The sequence below is a fragment of the Elephantulus edwardii genome, unplaced genomic scaffold (genome assembly GCF_000299155.1).
Source record: "Elephantulus edwardii isolate Elephantulus edwardi_28Jun2011 unplaced genomic scaffold, EleEdw1.0 scaffold00006, whole genome shotgun sequence".
NCBI lineage: Eukaryota > Metazoa > Chordata > Mammalia > Macroscelidea > Macroscelididae > Elephantulus > Elephantulus edwardii.
In genome coordinates this window covers 5,816,292-5,835,686 of record NW_006399756.1, presented here as the reverse complement: position 1 = coordinate 5,835,686, position 19,395 = coordinate 5,816,292, and the positions used below count along the sequence as shown (strand labels likewise).

Genomic DNA, 19,395 nt, shown 5'->3' with positions numbered 1-19,395 from the left:
CACGGTAGGGACACCTCACACGGTAGGGACACCTCGCACGGTAGGGACACCTTGCACGGTAGGGGCACGGTAGGAACTGGCTGAGTGCACGGGTATTTCACTGTGGCCGTCCACTCCTTGGCTCTAGGAGCCCCATTTTCCATTCTGAAAAATGACATCAGGGTTGTTATTCTAAGTCATCAGGGTCATAGTCCACTCAACCGTAGGAACATAGGTATCTACCCACCTAGCCGTCGTCAACCACCACCACCTGCCAACTTGTTGACCACGGCGGGCAGCACCTTCCTTGGCCTGTCCCCTCCTCTCATTCGTCTGGCAGCGGCGCTGTGCCCCTCTCCTAACAGAGCCCTTGCCAGCCCCGCCCAGGGGTCCCTACCTTCAGTATCTGCACCTGCTCTCCGTCTCTCATCCTTCTCACCTTGACTGACACACACCTCCCCAGAGAGAAAGACCTCCCTCGAAGTTATCCTTCCCCTTGTTTCCTCCATCTCCAATCTTTGCTTTTAATGTAAAAATGCCATTTTGAGTCTATTTTCCCTCCTGGGGAGCTCTGGTGGTGAACTTTGTAGGAAGGTGGCTGCTAACCTGAGGCAGTTGGTTCAAATCCATCAGCAGCTCTGAGGACAATGGATGTGCAATGTCTTTGTAATTAGCCTCTGAAAACCCACTGGAGACTCAACTACGAGTCGGTTTTGACTCAGTGGCAATGAGTGGCCAAGCCCCTTCTAGAATGTGGTTTCAGGGGAGCAAGAACTGTGTGTCTTTTCAGTGAGGAGAATGCGTATGAGTGACTCTTGCATGCTAAGACTCTTTTTCTGGTTTGACTCTGCAAAGTAACACTATTATGCTAAGCAGTCTCTGTGGAAAGTATTCCAATCATTCATGCCTTTCTTACTCCTGCAAACGTGGCATGCTGAGTCTGTAACCCTGAGGGCCCAGGTGACCCACGGCGCTCATTAACGAGCAGACCCCATCAAGCTAACCTCCCACACAAACTGCCAGATACTGCTTTTGCAAAGAGTCATTTCCAAGACAGGTCTTGAATGTTAATACCCAAAGACATAAAACACACACTGTCAAGTGCACTCGGCTTCTCCCAGGGTTAGCGACATGGGCTGTGAAGAGAGTGTCAGCCCTTCCCCTCGCAGCTGAACTCACGGCACCCGCTGACAAAGGGCTCTGCTTCCAGACTGAGGATCTGGGAATGTTTTGATAAAGAACAAACAAGTAGCTCGGGTGGCTTAGTGGTAAGGGACTGTGTTGCCAACTCAAAGGTACATGGTTTGGATCCACCAGCTTCTGTGAGGGAGAAAAATGGGTAATCTCCTCCTATGAGATTTACTGCCTCTGAAAACCACAGGAGGGTCAGCTACAAGTCAGTTCTGACTCAATGGTACACAACATCATCAGAGAAGAGGAAGAAGTCACACAAGGACATGAACTGACACTATGGCTCCAACAATGAGCTCAAGGGTGGTGCGGGTCCAGGCAGGATTTTTCTCTGCCGTACATAAGGTTACTATGAGTTGGTGAGGCAGGGAGCTGTAACACCAACCCAAAGGCAAGTGGTTCGAATCTACCAGCTGCTGCACAGGAGAAAGACGGGCCATCTCCTCCCATGTGATTTACTGCTCTGCAAACCTGCTAGAGGGTCAGATGTGAGTTGACTCCAACTCAACAGGACATGACAATTGAAGAAGGATCCCCGGTGGCACAGCGGGGGGTGAAGCACTTGCTAACTAAAAGATCAAGGATTTCAACCACAGCAGTTCAAAGATGAGGCAGTCTGATTTGGTAAAGAGTCCACCCAAAAGCTCAGTGAGGCAGGTCTGCTCTGTCCTGTCAGGGTGCATGGGTCAGAATCAGTTCGCCAACAGCAGGTTGGGATTACGGGCCACACTGTCCACTTTACGCGGTAACAGAGCTTGGTTTTCGTTGAGTCTGTGAGACTTTAATATCATCAAAGTTGTCACTGATTCATCTCTTTGAGTTACCTCTGGGGCTAAGAAATAATGTGATGACTTAAATGACCTGACCCTCTTACCAGGCGCTTCTCCTGCCCGCCTCAGTCACAGGGCAGGGGTCAGAGGAAAGAAGAGTGCTGGACTTGGGCCAAGCCTGAATATGAAGCATTCATGAAGAAATCACGGACGCGATCCTCAGTGACCGAACACGGTGCTAGAAGTGTTTCCCAGTAATTCTAAGTAGGAATTGTGAAAAAGGGCTTTAACTTTTTTTATTCCCCCAGCATCCCTGCGAACTAAATAGTCGTAAAACCACTTGAATTTGTGGAGTGAGTTACAATTTGCAAAGACTCATGATCTCACTCAATCCACTCCCCGCTGATGGGGACAGGATGATACAACTGAACCTCCACTTGGAGATAATTGTGGAGATTAAGGGCCACCTAGGGGATCCCAAAGTGGGTGATGGATGCTGAGGCCGGGCTCCCAGACCTCCCTCATTGGGAGCTGTTGTGATTAATTCACCCACTTGCCTAGAAAGTTTCCTTCCACTGGAGAAAATGAAAAACACCCCTCTCTGGACAGGAATGCAGATCATAAATGAGAACCAAGGAGAAAAGGTTTGGGCAAAAGCACAAGCTCAGCAAAAAAGGAAACTGGAAATAAATCAAACAAAGGCCATTAACAAGCCTGGGTAAGAGAAACGGCTCTCAAATCATTTGCTAAGCACTCAACAATCCCATTTACACCTGTGGCTTGCAAACACCTCCAGTGACTCCAGCGGCAATGCCCATGTTCTCTATCCTTTTGGGAGAGAAGAGAAAAATAGGAGGAGAGAGACCCATAGGCATCAGGGGAACGAAATCTGGCTAATATTTGTAATTTCTGCACAGAACTCTATTGTCACTGTTGCTGAGTGCCATTGAGCTGACCGTGGCTCATAACCGTGAACCCAGGCCATCCCCATCATCTCTCACGTGCTCAAGCCCACTGTGACAGTCACACTGTCAACCCGTCTGGCTGAGGGTCTTCCTCTCCTTCCCTCTGAGTATCAGAGAGTATGTACTGCTGCTGCCACAGCCCTGGGGATCTCTTGTCACACGGCTGGTAAGACACTGTCCTGCCCCTGAAACAAAGACCAGGCAGAACCACGCAGACAAATTATGGGCAGCAAACCTTCTGGAGGGGTCAGTTCCTGGACTCACAGACTCACCGCACTTCCTTCCCTGTGTCCTGGTCCTCTCCCCTTGCCAGAAAATCTTCCCTGAGGTCAGTCTCTGGGGTTCTCAGGTGACACTTCCTGCTCTCACAGTCTCCTTTCTGGGAAACCCAGAGAGAGGCTTCCCCCAGCAAACTCCACACAGAGACGTGTCTGGAAGCCATCGGTACTTAAGTCGGAAGATGGCACCATGACAAGCACATTGTTTTCCATTTTCTATGAAATTCTTGAACATAAAATTCTAGTTTGGGATGAGCCCTGAAAGGTATGAGAACATACCAGAAGCTCCACTCACTCCAAGCTGCATCTATTACCATGCAAAATGCGGCAATACTCAAATGAGTTTTGTTTTTGAGGTGAACCAAGACAAGAATTTCAGAAAAACACAATCCACTGAACCAGAAGCAGCATTCTAGCTAGATCTCCAAGAACCAGTGATATTGTAGGAATAAAAGCAGAGATATTACAAATCTCCAGCCTCTTAATGCTATTCACATATGCCCTCAGGGTCAACTCCCAAGAATCGCCTGTCACCCACTATTCCCCAGGAAAACATGGAATTCTTAGGTTTCATAGGTTTGGTTTTGATGGTTCTCAGAGGACTTGACTCTCAATGCCTAAGGAACCCTGAAGGACCCTGGACAAGCCCCTGGATGGGCACTGGTAGTTTTTAGTTCCTAAAGATTTAACCCGTCCCACCACTTCTCACATGGCACTCAAAGATGGCAACCCGTGATTCTCTGATTCTTACTACGTGGAAAGCAGTTTCTTTTCTGGAAGATTCTGTGGGGGCTCTGGCCAGAATTTGAAGGGATTTTGGGTTGGCCATCTCCCAGCATGCATTTCCAGCTGTGAGCGAACACAACCCCAAGGTGGGTGCAGACGACGTACCCGGTGGACGGGTTCATGATGCAGCCGCCTCTGCCCGCAGTCATCCTGCAGTCACAGCCCCTCTCCAGCGTGTCATGGTTCATCCCGAAGTTGTGGCCCAGCTCGTGGGCCAGGGTAACAGCTGCACCCAGGGGGCTGTCCGAATGGTCCTGGAAGAAAGAACAAGTGTACAGAGTTCATATCTCCTCGGTCTCATTTCCTACCTTGTTTACCAACCCCCGTCTGTCCCTTCATCACCTTCTGAGTTAATCTGATTCCCACCAGGGAACAACACAGATACCTGGAATTTAAACTGGCTTTTTAAAAAAAAAAAAATTAATGAAAATTTACAGAGACTTAGAGTTTCCAGTCATTTATTGTTGCACTTTTCTCCCTGCCCACACCCTACCCCCTAATTCACTCTTCTCCTTGAAAAGAAAAAGAAACAAGACAACTATATCATCTCACCCCAGTAAGACTAGCAAAATTTAACAGAACAGCAAGCAACAAATGCTGGCGAGGTTGTGGAGAAACTGGAACCCTTATTCACTGTTGGTGGGAGTGTAAAATGGTACAACCACTGTGGAAGGCAGTATGGCGCTTTCTCAAAAAGTTGCAAATAGAGATACCATTTGACCCAGCAATTCCACTACTGGGAATATACTCTAAAGAGACCATAACTGACATCCAAGCAGATAAATGCACACCCATGTTTATTGTGGCTTTATTCACAATAGCAAGGAGTTGGAAACAACCTAAGTGCCCATTAACAAATGGATAGAGAAGTTGTGGTATATTCACACAATGGAATACTATGCTGCATTGAAAAATAAGGAAGTTATGCAATATTAAAAATGGGTGACCCTGGAGGACATTATGCTGATTGAAATATCTCAGTCACAAAAGGACAAATACTGCATGGTGCCACTGTTGTAGAATGAGGCTGACATCAGGGTGGGGGTAAGTCTGAGAAAAAATGGATAAATTATGTATACTGCATTGAAGCCGATGAGGGAGAGAACAGTTTAAAAATAATATGTTTTAGGGCATTATGATTATCATAAGAGTTTGGAATGAGGGTTTCAGAGTGGAGTATACTCAGGGTGAGGGTGGGAAGGTGCAGGGGATTGTATACCAATAAAGGAGTTTTTTCTTTGCTTTTATAGAAGAGCGAACTTGGGGTGGGAGGGGAGAAAAGTGCAACAATGAATGAATGGAAATCCACAATCTCTGTAAATGTTCATTGAAATTAATAAAAATAATAAAAAAAAAGAAAAAGAAAAACTCATGTTATGCAATCCCTTCCCCCAGGTCCACTCTACTGTGCAGCCTTCATTCTGGACTCCTGTCATGACAATAATACCCTTCATATATTCCTTTTGAACAATTCTCTCACTCATCTGTTTCAATGCAGTATACATCATTCCTCCCCTCCTTTTCCGTCTTCCCTCCACCCCGATGTAGTCCTCTTTTACAACAGTGGCCCTATGCAATATTTGTCCTTTTGTGACTGAGATATTTCACTCAGCATAATGTCCTCCAGGGTCATCCACTTTGCATAATATTTCATGAGTTCTTTGTTTTTCAATGCTGCATAGTATTTCATTGTGTGAATATACCACTTCTCTATCAATTAGTTTGTTGATGGAAACTTTTTTAAAAACAAAACAAAACACAAAAACACCAAACAACAACAACCCACAGATTTTACTAAACCAGTTAGTGGTCCCTTCAGCTGAGAAACATCCACCACCCCCCCTACGTCTTTAATGAAGAACTACAGCAGTACCCGTCTTCCTGCCTCTGACTGGCCCTCACAGGGCACCACCCCAGAGAACAAAGCGAAAGGCTGCCCTACGCTCTAGAAAGCAAAAGCAAGCTCATTTCTTCATGTGCAGTCAATGGACCACTTTCTCTCCTGACAGAGCAATGGTGAGAGGAAGTGGGCAGGAGAAAGCAGAGTCGTGACATTCCAACGAGACCTGGACAGACTGACGTAGAGCATATGTACCGGCATGTACACTTGGTAAACCAACAAACCAGCCAGTCCACTGCCACTGACTTGATTCTGGCTCATGGTGACCCTACAGGACCGAGTAAAACCGCCCCACACCCGGAGGCTGTAAATCTGTATGATGGCAGCCTGTCTCTTCTTTCTGAAGGGGAGGAGCAAGAGGGTTTGAACAGCCAAGCGCTTTGATCACAGTGCCACCAGTTCTCCTTCTTCTACTGGGTGGTTGTTGTTGTTAGGTGCCACTGAGTACAACTCTTAGGGACCCATGAGCAGCAGATCTGAGCCCTGTCCTCTCCTGTGCCCACTCAAGCCCAAGGCTGTAGCCACTGCATCAGTCTGTCTCACTGAGGGTCTTCCTCTCCTGGGCTGACCCTCCACCTTTTCAACTATGATGTCCCTTTCCAAGAACAGTCTCTTCTAATGACATTCCCAAAGGATGTGAGATAGCTTTATCATCCTTGCCTCTAAGGAGCATTCTGGCTGCACCTTTTCCAAGACACAGCTGTCTGTTCTTTAGGCAATCCAGGTGATAGTCAGTACTCTTCTCCAACACAACTCACAGGCACAGATTCTTCTTTTGTCATACTTATTCACTGTCCAGTTCTCAGATGCAGAACAGGTGGGAAAACCATGGCTGGAAGCAGGTGCACTTTAGTCTTTAAGCTGACATCACTGCTCTTCAGGACTTTGGAGAGATCCTTGTAGACCTTCCAAGTGCAATACATCTTCTGATTTCTTGGCAGCTTGTACCAAGAGTGTTGACTATGGATCCAAGTAAGAAGAAATCCTTGACAGTTTCAATCTTTTCTCCACCTAGCATGCCTATTGGCTCAGTGGTGAGGACTTTTGTTACTATTAAAATGGGTCATCTCCCAGCTGTCTCCCAGGACTGGCCCTTTCCATGTCAGGTAAGGATCTACTCATAAGGGAAAGATCTTAGAAACTTGTTGGTGGCGTTTCCTGAGGCAGCTGCTGGCTTCACTAGGCTACAATCCAAGAAAAGAACGACATGGCAAGTGACCAAGTTGTTCTTAGAATAGATGAAAGTTCTAATCAATTAATTTGTTTAGATTTTATTGTTTTCTGTTATAGGAAACTTTACAAATATTCTTCAGAAATTAATTCTCAAGACTAACATACACTGGTGAAGGGAGGCTACTTGCTACCAATGTGAAAAGTGGACGTCAGCATGCGTGGGACAAGAGTGGAGGAATTCATCTGTAGAAAGAATACTCAGAATCTTCAGGATCCCTGAATTCAGTTAATTTTTAATCACCAAGTCCTCTTACATCCTTTCATATATCCATGACTACAAACAGAACACCACTTAATGAAGTCCTTTATTATCAATTTGTGTTTGTAAAGTGGAAAAAAGAGCAAAGACCTTGTTTATGTTGCTGTTACACGTCATCGAGCCGAGTACGAGCAGCAGTGACCCGATGAACAGACGACTTGGTCTCTTCCCTGCCCTGCGTCGCCCTCATCATCTCTGATATTTGAGCTCGTTCTTGGTGCCTCTGTCAATGCATCTCCCTGAGGTTAGGACGTTATCCTGTCAATACTGCTGTTGTGACGGTGGGTCCAAGGGCATGTACATGTACGCCTTGAAGCTGCTAAAACAGGTGATTTACTCTTAAACAAGAAGAAAGTAACCATGGCAGCATCCACATTTCAACTTTATGAAAATTCACACCCCCATGACCTCTCTCCCTCTCAGGTCTGAGACTGGAATCCATGCAGACGACCTTCTCTTCCTCTCAGGTCCGTGGCTGGAGGCCATGCAGACCACCTCTCTCCCACTCAAGTCTGTGGCTGGAGGCCATGCAGACCCCCTCTCTCCCTCTCAGGTCTGTGACTGGAATCCATGCAGACAACCTTCTCTTCCTCTCAGGTCCGTGGCTGGAGGCCTCAGAGACCACCTGCCGATTTGACTCTTCGGTTCCATAGAGAAGCATTAGTCCACAAATCTTGGATCAGGTCAAGATGCTGATCTTGCTTTTGTCATAAATGTTCTAGAAACCAAAGAAGCTGTGGCATTTGCATCCTCTCCCATGGGAGAGAAACAAGGGGCGTGTCTAAGGGTGACACTGATATTTTCAGATGATTAACTTTGGCCTTGACTTGTTTACTCACTGCAGTCCACACAGTTGGCTATGTTTAGCAAAGTCATTTTCCTTCCCTTTTTTTTTAAAAAAAAAAAGAAATTGGGCTTCTGTGCATATTTTTAAACAAAGAAAATGAATAAAATGAGCACACAGAAACAGAAAAATGGCATGTGCTGAAGTTGGTGATGTCATTTTGTCAGATCCATACAGGACCGTGTGACACCATTCAGAGGCAGACACTGCTGCGCTCGGAGAGGGGGAAGGGTGTGTGTGTACGCGCGTACTCTCTCACACGTGTGCATGCATGTATTTCCAGTAATTTTAAGTAGCAGAGTCAGTAGCAATGGTCCATGGAACCATGAAACAGAAAATTATTTCCTCTTAAAACTTTACAGGCTGGTCTGTAAGAGTACAGTTGGGACGGAGTGAAAAACGTACCTGGCATCAACCAAAACCAAATGTTCCAGTGATTTCCCTGGTGGAGATCACACTTCAGCATCCAGGTTCAAAGAGAACCGGGAAGGACCCCGCCTGAGCCAGAAATCCAAGCAGCGGGCACGCCCCCACCCACCCACCCAGGCCTCTCTACACTGCACATGGACGCATGTTCCCCCGGCGGCCAACGTGGGCCGAGGAGATGGGAACATCTGCTGAGTGCACTCCCGAGCAGATGAGGGAGGGTCTTCTGTGCACTGTAAATGACTGCCCTCAGGTTACTCACCCTTCCCAGGAAGACAACGGAACACTCACAGATGCTGGGTGAGAATGGAGGGGAATTGAAGCTTCCTTGGGGGACACAGTTCTACTCGGGTTCTGGAGGGGGACCTCTTTGTGGGGAACCTCCCTGTCTGTGGCTGATGCACAGGCAACACAATTGTCAGAGCTGGAAGCCTATCAGGACCACCGCCCTCTTCATCCCACAGAAACAACTCTCAACTAGTCTTCCTATTATTTCCTCCTTACAAACATATATCATCCGGAGATGACAAAAATTATCCCTGTAAAGCAATAAACCTAAGCCTGTGCCTTCCAAGAATAAGAGTATTACGAAGACAAGTCGTACGTGTGCCAGGAGGTATGTGAAACATTTGTGGCAGGAAATGGTTAAAAACCTCAGACACTTGGGTGTTGAGCTTGGACTGGACTCGTCAGTAACCGTTCTGCTGGTGATGGGTGGTGGGACTCAGACCATGGAAAGTGCAGTGATGGAGGGGAGAGGGAACACGCTTGTCCTGACTCACCACCCCCACGCCAGCAGCCTCTCGGTCAAAATCCTCCAGCCAAAGTCTGGTTGAAACTGGCCTCCCAGGAATGGGGCAGACTGTCTGCACTGAGCTCCTCCCCTTGTCTCTGCTCCCTGGGGGCATCCAGGTGCGTCTCCTAAACTGTCCTTAGTCCTCTTGGACACACATGCTCATCAACACAGAGAGAAGAAAATGTGTGCTTGGGGACGACTGAGTCTGGTCCTACACGAGTACCCCACGGACAGAGCAGGCCTCCCTTCTCAGGTACGAGCCCTAGTCTTGAGGGGACACACCCTGGCAGCTCAGTGAATAGAATGTTAGGTTGCAACCCCAAAGGCTAGCAGTTCAAATCCACCAGTTTTCAGTAATACGAACGCCCTGGTGATTAGCTCCTGCACAGATGTCCATGGCCAGAGTCTAATGTGACTCCCAGTGACCCTGGAGGACGAGCAGAGCTGCAGGCCCTCAGACTGTCTGTCACCCATGGAAGCGGCTCTTCTGTCTTACATCGTCTCTGTGGGTCCTAATCAAGTTAGAGGATGTGGAGAGCTCAGGGGGTAGACTGCCAGTTTTTTTCTCTAACAGAGGCACTGAGTGGGTTTGAACTGACAATCTTTTAGTTAGCAACCAAGGGTTTAACTGCTACACTACCAGGGTTCCCCAGGGTGAAAGCTGAGAGCATTAAAGAAAAGGGGCTTGATTTATAAAGTCTGATCACAGGAATGTTGTTGTTGTATACTATCAAGCTGGACAAAGGTAACCTCAGAGGTTTTCAGGCAGTAAATTGCACAGGGGGACCTTGCCCATCTTTCTCCTGTGGGCAGCTGTGGATCCGAACCATGTGTCTTTCGGATGGCAGCACAGCTCCTTACCACAAGGCCACCAGCGCTTCCTGATCTATGGGCGAGTTTCCTGCAAAGTCAGTGAGAAGGCAACCAATCAACTGCTGCCGGATGGATGCTGACTCAGACCCACGACGCTCTACCATGTTTCCAAGGCTGTGAATCTTCACTGGAGGAGACTGCCCATCACTGTCCCAGGGAGAGGCAGGTGGACTTCAATGCCTGACCTCCAGTCAGCAGACAAACACGGAACACACTTGAGCTCTTGGGCTCTGCACACTCCTGCTGGCCCCTGGCACCCTGGACTTACCATGACGACGCCTCCCGACTGCTCCGCCGTGCACATGCTCATGATGGGCGCCATGCCGATGGTGGTCCCCTGGAAATACACCCCACTAGGGAAGAGAAGAAACAGTCACTGGAACACTCCGACGGTGACCGATGCCACAGGGGAAGCCCTACCTGAGGTACATTCAGTCCAGCCTTTACGTTCTTATTTCTTTTACAATTCAATTTCCAGCATCATTTTGGAGGTTTTGGTTCTAAACAGCAGACAACAAGCAGCCATGGATTTTGTATATATAAGCTGCAACCTTGCTAGTTCTACAACCCCTTTTAAACAGAAATGCTAACGGAGAGGTCACTAAGCATGGTCACCAAGAATCAACCCTCACACAGGGCAGCACGTTTTGCTACTTGCTAGATTTTCTCTAGTAGCTGGAGCTCACTCTCCTGCATAGCTTGTTGCAGTGAATTCAGAAGCCTCAAGTCCTCCCGAGTGTCGTGCTCAGAAAACAGCAAACACAAACGGGCAGTCAAGGCCTGCTCTCCTGGGCCGGCCTCGCACAAATAAACTCCCACAAGGCCTTGCTGCCAGAGCGTAAGTTCTGAAGGCGGAACCTCCCAGCCCTGGTGCAGACATCCTTGTACTGCAATCTGATGATCAATGAAGGTAATGACACCAAGGACCTGGCCAGGGGCATGCTGTCACACCTGACGTCATACATGAAAAAGAAAACCTTGTTTGTGAAAAACCCTTTGAAGGAAACCAGTGTTTACCCACCTAATCTTGGTCACATACGCACACAGATTATTTATGCATAATTTGAAGAACGAGATATTCTGGCAGGGGTCAACTAGACCCAAACCACCTCGCCGCCCTTAAGGTCACTGACTCACAGCGACCCTATAGGACGGAGCATCACTGTCCTACAGAGGGAACCCAAGGCTGGTGCCTTCATGGAAAGAGGCTGCGTCATCGTCTCTCATGGTGTGGCTCGTGGATTTGAACCGTGTATCTTTTGGAGCAAATTTTGGAGAAAATGGTTGAATGATCAAATGCTAACTGAAAGGTTGGCAGTTCAAAGCCACCCAGAAATGCATCAAAAGAAAGGCCTCATGATCTGCTCCTGGAAGGCCACAACCTCACCCTCAGAGCTTCACGTGTGGGGCCACTGTCTGTCAGAGCCACGCCACATGCCTGAAGCCGCTGTGTGTCAGAGACCACGCCACATGCCTGGGGCCACCTCATGCCAGAGTCTGTGCCTCTGAGATCACATGTCAGAGTCTATGCCATTGTGACAGCACGTCAGGGGTCACTGTGCGTCAGAGTCCACGCCACGGCGACAGCCTTCTGGAAGGACACAGCCTCATCGACCCTCAGAGCTGCACGTGTGGGGCCACTGTCTGTCAGAGCCACGCTACATGCCTGGGGCCGCTGTGTGTCAGAGACCATGCCACGACAACAGCCTTCTGGAAGCCACAGCCTCACCAACCCTCAGAGCTGCATGTGTGGGGCCGCTGTCTGTCAGAGTCCACGCCCCATGCCTGGGGCCACCTCATGCCAGAGTCTGTGCCTCTGAGATCACATGTCAGAGTCTATGCCATTGTGACAGCACGTCAGGGGCCACTGTGCGTCAGAGTCCATGCCACAGCGACAGCCTTCTGGAAGGACACAGCCTCATCGACCCTCAGAGCTGCACGCCTGGAGCCGCTGCGTGTCAGAGTCCACACCATGGAGATTGTGTGAACATTTAGGTCTTACGTAGAACACATGAACACATGCAGTTATACACATATATTAATAATAATGTTATAGAAGAGACTAATTTACTTCCAGATGTTCAAGTTGGACAGATGTCATTTGGGAGAAAACAAAGCACTCATATTTGAAATATCTGAAATATAATTCCAGTAGTTCAGGACTAATCAAGGCACAGCTATGAGGCAGCCACAACAGTAAGAGAAAAGCAAAAACTCCATGCAAATGGGCCAAGTCGGTGATCCGGGGACACCGGCAGCCATGGTTCAGGCGCGGGCCTGGGGAGGGAGGACCGGCAGCACTGGGCCAAGTCAGTGATCAGGGGACACCGGCAGCCATGGTTCAGGCGCGGGCCTGGGGAGGGAGGACCGGCAGCACTGGGCCAAGTCAGTGATCAGGGGACACCGGCAGCCATGGTTCAGGAGCGCGTGTGCGGCGGGAGGGCCGACAGCACTGGGTCTAATTTCCCAGTAACAGTCACTGCACTACAGCTGATTTGTTCTCAAAGTTTTCAAGTCAGTGATGTAAGCGGCCTGGGAACAAAAGAATGATGGTGTGTGCTGGTGAAGGTCTTTTTATGAAAACTGTATCACTTCCGGAAAAATATACTTCACACCAGTTTAGACTCTAACAATGTCACTTCTTTTAATGACAAAGGTTTCTTCAAGACATCACAAAGATACTATGTTGTTATATTATAACGTAACGCTATATTTTATTGTTGTGTTATGTTTTCTGTATTATGCGCTATGTTATGTACAATATGTTATGACATTTGGTCATACGGCTATATTAGCATATGGTGTTATATTATGCTATTCTATGATGGAATACTGTTATTTTTCACATTGTGTTATTGTAATACACTGTTTTGCTATCTTATAGTACATTGTTTTGCTCTATTTTATTATATTGTTATAATACGGTATTGTAATAGTTATCATGACATAAGCTATGTCATTTAATTATGTTATGCACAGTATGATATGTTCTATTGTTGGAACACATGTCATGTTGTTACATTATATAAACAGCAGGACTTTACCTTATGTTAATCTGGTTTGTTTGTCATATTATTTTGCTGTGTTATTCTGTTATAGCTGAGCTATGTTGTTCTGTTTGTTACATTATGCTTTTGTTATTTCATGGTATAGCTATGTGCCCCTCATTATCATGAGAACCTCACTTTCCTAGTATTTTCCTCTGGGTTTCTCTCTTCCCAGCAGACACCCTGGTATCAGGGAGACTTTATCTTGATCATTATTGTGTTCAAAGTTCCTAAATCCTTATCTGGTCCCTTCTCAGGGTTCAATATTTATTGATTGAAAGAAAAAATACTATTGGCATGCTTTGATCTGGAAAGCCTATGCGGGATGGGGCACAGGAAACGGAATGAAGATTTTCTTCCTCCAAGCGTCTGTCAATATTCCCCCAAATGCATGGTCTTCAGATCTCGCAGAGATAGTTTCTCCACTAATACAGAAACCAAGAGCACTGAAGAAAAAGAGCCCAGTTAGGACAACCTGATCTCAAGATTAACTGTTTGTGGCCAAGTCAATGCGCCCTGCGACCACTCCACGTGGGTCAGGCCAGAACACAGTCCGTCTCACTCTCATCGCCACCAAAGCCAGAGCAGGGACTGGAACCGCCAGAGAGGAGCTGCCTCTGGATTAACGGCACAGTCCCCTGCAGCCCAAGCCACTGGAGCTCCTCCAGGGGACACACTGATTATTCATAAGCAGAACACCAGGCCTTACTCCCAAGGGTCCCTGGGTGGACTCTGCCCTCTGCCCTTTCTGTTAGTGACCCGCATCACCCGGGAATTCCGCAGGAGCTTGGTGGTACAGTGGCCAAACACTCAGTGGCTAAAAGGCTCAGAGGAAGAAAAGGCCTGGCACGCAACCTGTCCTGTGAAGATGAATCTCAGACAACCAAACCCACAGCTATGTGCTGATTCTGACTCACAGGGACCCCAACGCACAGAGCCAGTTACTCCCCGAGAGCCCCACGGCTGGAGGTCTTTATGGGAGCACACTGCCTCCTCTTTATACTGAGGCTTGTCAGTGGAACCGTGGTCTTTGGATCAGCACTCAGATGCTGAATCCACGGTGCCACTAAGGTTCCCTCCATAAAGAGTGCCGCCTAGGAAACATGACACAGCTCTACCTTCCTGCAGCGCTAAGGGACGCACGTGCCCCAGCAGTTACGCACCCCGCTACTAACTGAAAGATCAGCAGTTTGAACTCACAGACTGCCCCATGGGAAGACGACTTAGAGATTTGCTCCCATGAAGATCCTCCTATGCAACTGTTCAGGGAGATCTGGGGGCTCAGCAATAAGGAGCTGCTCTGGCAACCCAAAGGTACATAGTTCAAATCCACCAGCTGCTCCTCCACAGGATAAGGATGGGCGATCTCCTCCCATGTGACTAACTGCTTCAGAAAACCCACTAGAAGGCCAGCTGTGGATTGGTGTCTACGTGAGGGCACGTAACAGCAACAACATGGCACTGCTCACCTTGTCCTAGGAGGTCACCATGAGTCACGATCAAGTCATCACATATAGAAACTCCCTATCACGATTAAGAAGGAATCAGTCCAGACAATGGGAAAGTTAACGGTGACACGTGCTCAGGAGAGCATGTTCTCAGGTGGGAAGGACCGAGTCCTGGCCAGCACAACCCCGTCTCAACTCAGGGGGACTCTGTGTCCCTGAGCTCAAGCCAGAGAGCTCTGCAGAAAGGCCTGGCAACTCCAGGAACCACGGAGATAAGGATGAGGACAGCGAGGGTAGACTGTGCCCACTAATCCTGAAGTGGGGGAGACTGCCCTGCCCCACCCCACCGCCCACGAGCTCCCTACCTGATGAGCTGGGCATTGTCGTGGGATTTGCGAGGCAGAAGCCTCATCTTCCTCCAGTCCAGGAACTCGTGGAGGCTGGTGAACGGGTCCTGACTTATGGAGCACTTGTCAACGTCGTTCCACACCTCCACGCCCACCAGCACGATGCGGATGTTCAGGGCTCTGTAAAACTGAGGGAACAGGCACGCTCGAGGACCTGCCAGGGGCGCCTGGAACGGAGATTAGAGCTGACAGCGCCGGCGGAGCTTTGTGTTCGTGGGCGGAAAAGCGATCTTGACGCTCTTTCCCCCGTGACATTAGAACGTAAGCAACATTTGCAGAGCCTCATGCAATGAGATGTGTTAACTGGGTTCTCAAATCGTGTTGATCAGCTAGATGTAAAAATTATTAGCATTTTACAGTCTGCTGTATTTGTAGAGGAGCATTCATTTCAAATGATTCACGGGTGATTTAAAATGTGCATATAGATGTGTGTTATAGCTAAAGACTGCCAGTTAATATCTCCTGCAAGAAAAATAAGGAGTGAATTAGGAGCTTTCTTACGCTTCTGCCAAGGACAATAATTTGTTCATTTAAAGTAAAATGGTTTGCTTATGAGTTACTTGGAAAAAAAAAGAATCTGTACTCATTGTGGAGCAAAGACTCAGACTTGGCTGACAGGCTCGTATTCTGTCAGCTATAATCAACCTTGGAGGTTTTAATTAAATGAGCGACTCAACAGCACTGAGGATGCTGCAGGCTTGGACTGAGGATTTGCAGGCACTGAGGGCTTGGCACGGCCATCCTGCTCCCGTCGCCAAGTGTTAGCCCACTGCCCTGACACGGAGAAGATCTAACCGCAGGTGAGTGGAGGGCTCCTTCTGCCGGCAGGCAAAACACACACGTCCCAGCCAATCTTCTTCCCTGGTCTGTATCCAGACCGCATGGATCCTGTACCTGCAGCGAGTCCTTGTGTATTCCCCACTTCCACCGACTTCAGCGGACAGGATGCCCTGGACTGGAGATAAGAAAAGCTGTTCTTTCCACGGCTGAATGGAGCAGCTGGTGTGTTCGAACCAGTGACCACCTATCTGATAAGCAGCAAAGAATTGAATGACTCCCCCACCAGGCTCCGTAAGGCACGGACAGGTGGCACAGGTGGTTTGTGTGTGAAGACTAACCTAAAGGTTGGCAGTTAGAAGCACAGAAGCCCCACAATCTATTTTCACCAAGATGAAAGCCAAGAAAACCCACGGGGCAGATCTACTCTGGGTCGTGGGTCACCCTGGGCTAGAAGCCTCTCGGTGCTGAAGAACACAACCAACGCAAACGAATGGCTTACTGTTCCTATGGTAACAAAACACAAGGTGTTCCAATGACCTTCACTAGTGGAGCTCACTGACATTAGCGATGTCATCACTATGTTCAACCGTCACCACGTCTGTTCTCAGATGACACCATCACCTCCCTCAGAAGCTCAGGGTCCCCTGACACAGAGTCCTCCTTTCCTGTCCACCTTCATGACCACAGATGAATGCTAACCTCTGGGCGCTTCTAGACATTTCACACACATGGGCTCCCAGGGTACTGGCCCTGTTGTGGACATTTCACTCAGATGTTTTCAAAGTCCTGCACAGTTGTCTCTGGGGACACATAGGTGTGGGGTGAGCGGTCAGGGCTGGGTGTGAACTACCCCACCTGCTGCCTCACTGTCCTCCGTGGGCATCACAGGGACAGGGAGGAGGTGCTGGGCTGGTGGGGTGAGGATGTGGGGTGCCTGTGGAAGCTCCCGATGCTCACGTTGTACGGGGCAGCACACCCAGAGGTCTCATCTGTTGGAAGCCCAGTTTCTAAAGCCAAACCTGACCCGTTACCGAGTCATGCTGACCCTCCCAGAGGTTTCCAAGGCTGTAAAGCTTTGTTTTGCTTTCTGCATTTCAGTGAAAGTTTATAAATCATATTGTCCTTTAGTGAATATTTCAGTATCTGTATTGGATTTTCATTTATACACAGATAAGTATTTTGTTTAATAGCATTAATCATAATTGATGAATGCAATTACTTTATCAAAATGTCTAATCAAACCCCTATCATTTAACGCCTTTCCTTTCAATTTCTTTTCATGCCACTTCATCATCTTTTTCTTTCTTCTTTCCTCTTCCTTTCTGCCATCCATCCATCCATCCACGCACCCAGCCATCCATTTTCAGGCTGGTGACAGCAGCCGAGTCAAGCTCCAAAGGCAAGCAGATTCTGTTCTCAGCTGCTAGAAGCATCCGAGCTACAAGCACATCACAGAAGCTCCACACTTAATGGCTAAGCACCATTCCAGCATGCTGAGCTCAAGTGCAGTAAACTCCCAAGATGGAGCATCTGACCTTGACCCTGACCCATGGGAGGCGGCTCATCTTCTCCCTTGGCCTCCTCTCCGTCGTCATCTGGAGAACATTAAGTTTGCAGAAGAAAGCATTCAGAGCTCAGTCCTCACCAAAGAATGTAAACTGAGTGCAGCCACCCAACTTGGTTCCAAACAGATAACAATTATGGGCATCGCATTCATAAGTTAATGAGATGATGCCATGAGCAAACTGCTGTCCAACAGCTTGTGTTTAATCAAGAACTGCTTGGCTTGTGCTATACTCTTGCAGCTCCCAGCCCAGACTTTAAAGGGGAAAAAAAAGTGTTTCTGGAATTGTTAAGGTTCTGAATGTATGTGTCTGTCCTTTGATTGAGACTTGAACTTCAGCTCTAGAACTACAAGGTGGCAGTGGTCAGAAGGCAGAAACGCAGATCTGCTGTGGATGACAACACCTGCTTGCTCAGTGACACCCTCAGGAACAGACACCTGTCCGTGGTCCAGTGGTACCTGTGAGGGGAGGACTCGACCTGCCTCCATGGAGTCAGAAGCCAAAGCCCAAGGGGACTTTGCTGTGATGTTCCACTAGCTCAGCTCCTAGTCACACCCCCTGTGTCCAGCAGACGCAGCACTCCCCGGTCCTGGGCCTTCCTCGGTCACTGCGATGCTTATGCCCATTTGTGCAGCCTCTGTGTCATACCATTTTGTTGAGGAGCTTTCTCTTTTTTGCTGACTCTCTACCTTACCAAGTACATACAGGAAAAGATGCAACAAGAAAGTGACCGAGTCTGACTTCTTCCTGCTTCATAAAGGGGATCTTTCCCTATCAGTAATTTCCATAGCACCATACAAATAACTATATGGTCAGATATGCCACCCGACACACTCCTGTACCTATTTTTACATATCATTGGATCCACTGTTCATTGACACTTGACTCAACAGACTTTACCCACAGGTGTGGGGTTTACTAGGGAAATCTAATGGGGGGGAGCAAAGAATAACACACGATGCAAGTCCATATTTAGTCCAGTAGTCAGAAGCCAGATTAACAGCAAGACACAACTCCTCAATTAGTTCAGACAGTTTCTCAGTCAACAAGTGAACGTCTAGGTTCAGTTCAGCAGCACACATAAACCTTTGGTTTCCTCAATCAGTCCTGCAGACTTTATCGCAGAGCAGTTACAAGCCAGCTTCTCATTTCATCATCTAGCAAGCAAATCTTTTAACTCTGGCTCCATCTCCAGGGTTCCTCCAGCTACATCTTGCCACAGTTACTTCACAGCAGTGCCACAGCCTCTTCACCCTCTCTCCACCACCATCTACTCACAGTGTGGAAAGAATTCCCTTCTATCGGTCCCACAGCTGTTGATGATGTGTAAGACCATGTGTCTGCAGTTGATGTAGTTGGAGACCATGGCCCCAACTGGTGTTAACACAATGGCTGGAAAAGCCGGTTTTCAAGGATTTGGACACCAAACCAAGTATGATGTGGTCCTTCGGGGACTGTTCCTCTTGACAGCATAAACAAAGTCCACGAGATAAAGTCTCACTATCTTTACTTCTGAGGAGCATCCTGGCTGCACGTCTTTCCAGTTTTTCTCATTTTACTGGCAGTCCGCAGACTATTCAATCTCCTTCACCAACATCATGACCCAATACAACAGTTCTTCTCTGGTCTTCCTTATGCGTTGTTTAGTTTTTGCATGCATATAAGGCAATGAAAAATCAGGAACATCTCCATCCTCAAAAGGACATGCTGGGGAAGGTGTGTTTTTAATATTTTCAAGAATATGTACTGCACTGAAACAAATGAGGGAGTGAATAATTTAAAAGCGATGTATGATAGGGTATTATGGTTATCACAAGAGTCCACAATTAAGGTTGCATGGTGGAATGT

The 19,395-nt window shown here is 47.9% G+C and overlaps 1 protein-coding gene across 1 annotated transcript in view; it reads right to left on the bottom strand.

Annotated features, from left to right (window-relative positions):
- ADAM12 (ADAM metallopeptidase domain 12) overlaps positions 1–19,395 on the bottom strand; it is a 267,155-nt gene that overhangs the window by 54,256 nt on the left and 193,504 nt on the right. Inside the window, exons 10-12 of the mRNA XM_006880131.1 lie at positions 15,161–15,330; positions 10,569–10,653; positions 4,075–4,223 (exon numbers count right to left, since the gene is read on the bottom strand). Of these exons, the coding sequence (XP_006880193.1) occupies positions 4,075–4,223; positions 10,569–10,653; positions 15,161–15,330 (404 nt within the window). The remainder of the gene's footprint in view (positions 1–4,074; positions 4,224–10,568; positions 10,654–15,160; positions 15,331–19,395) is intronic.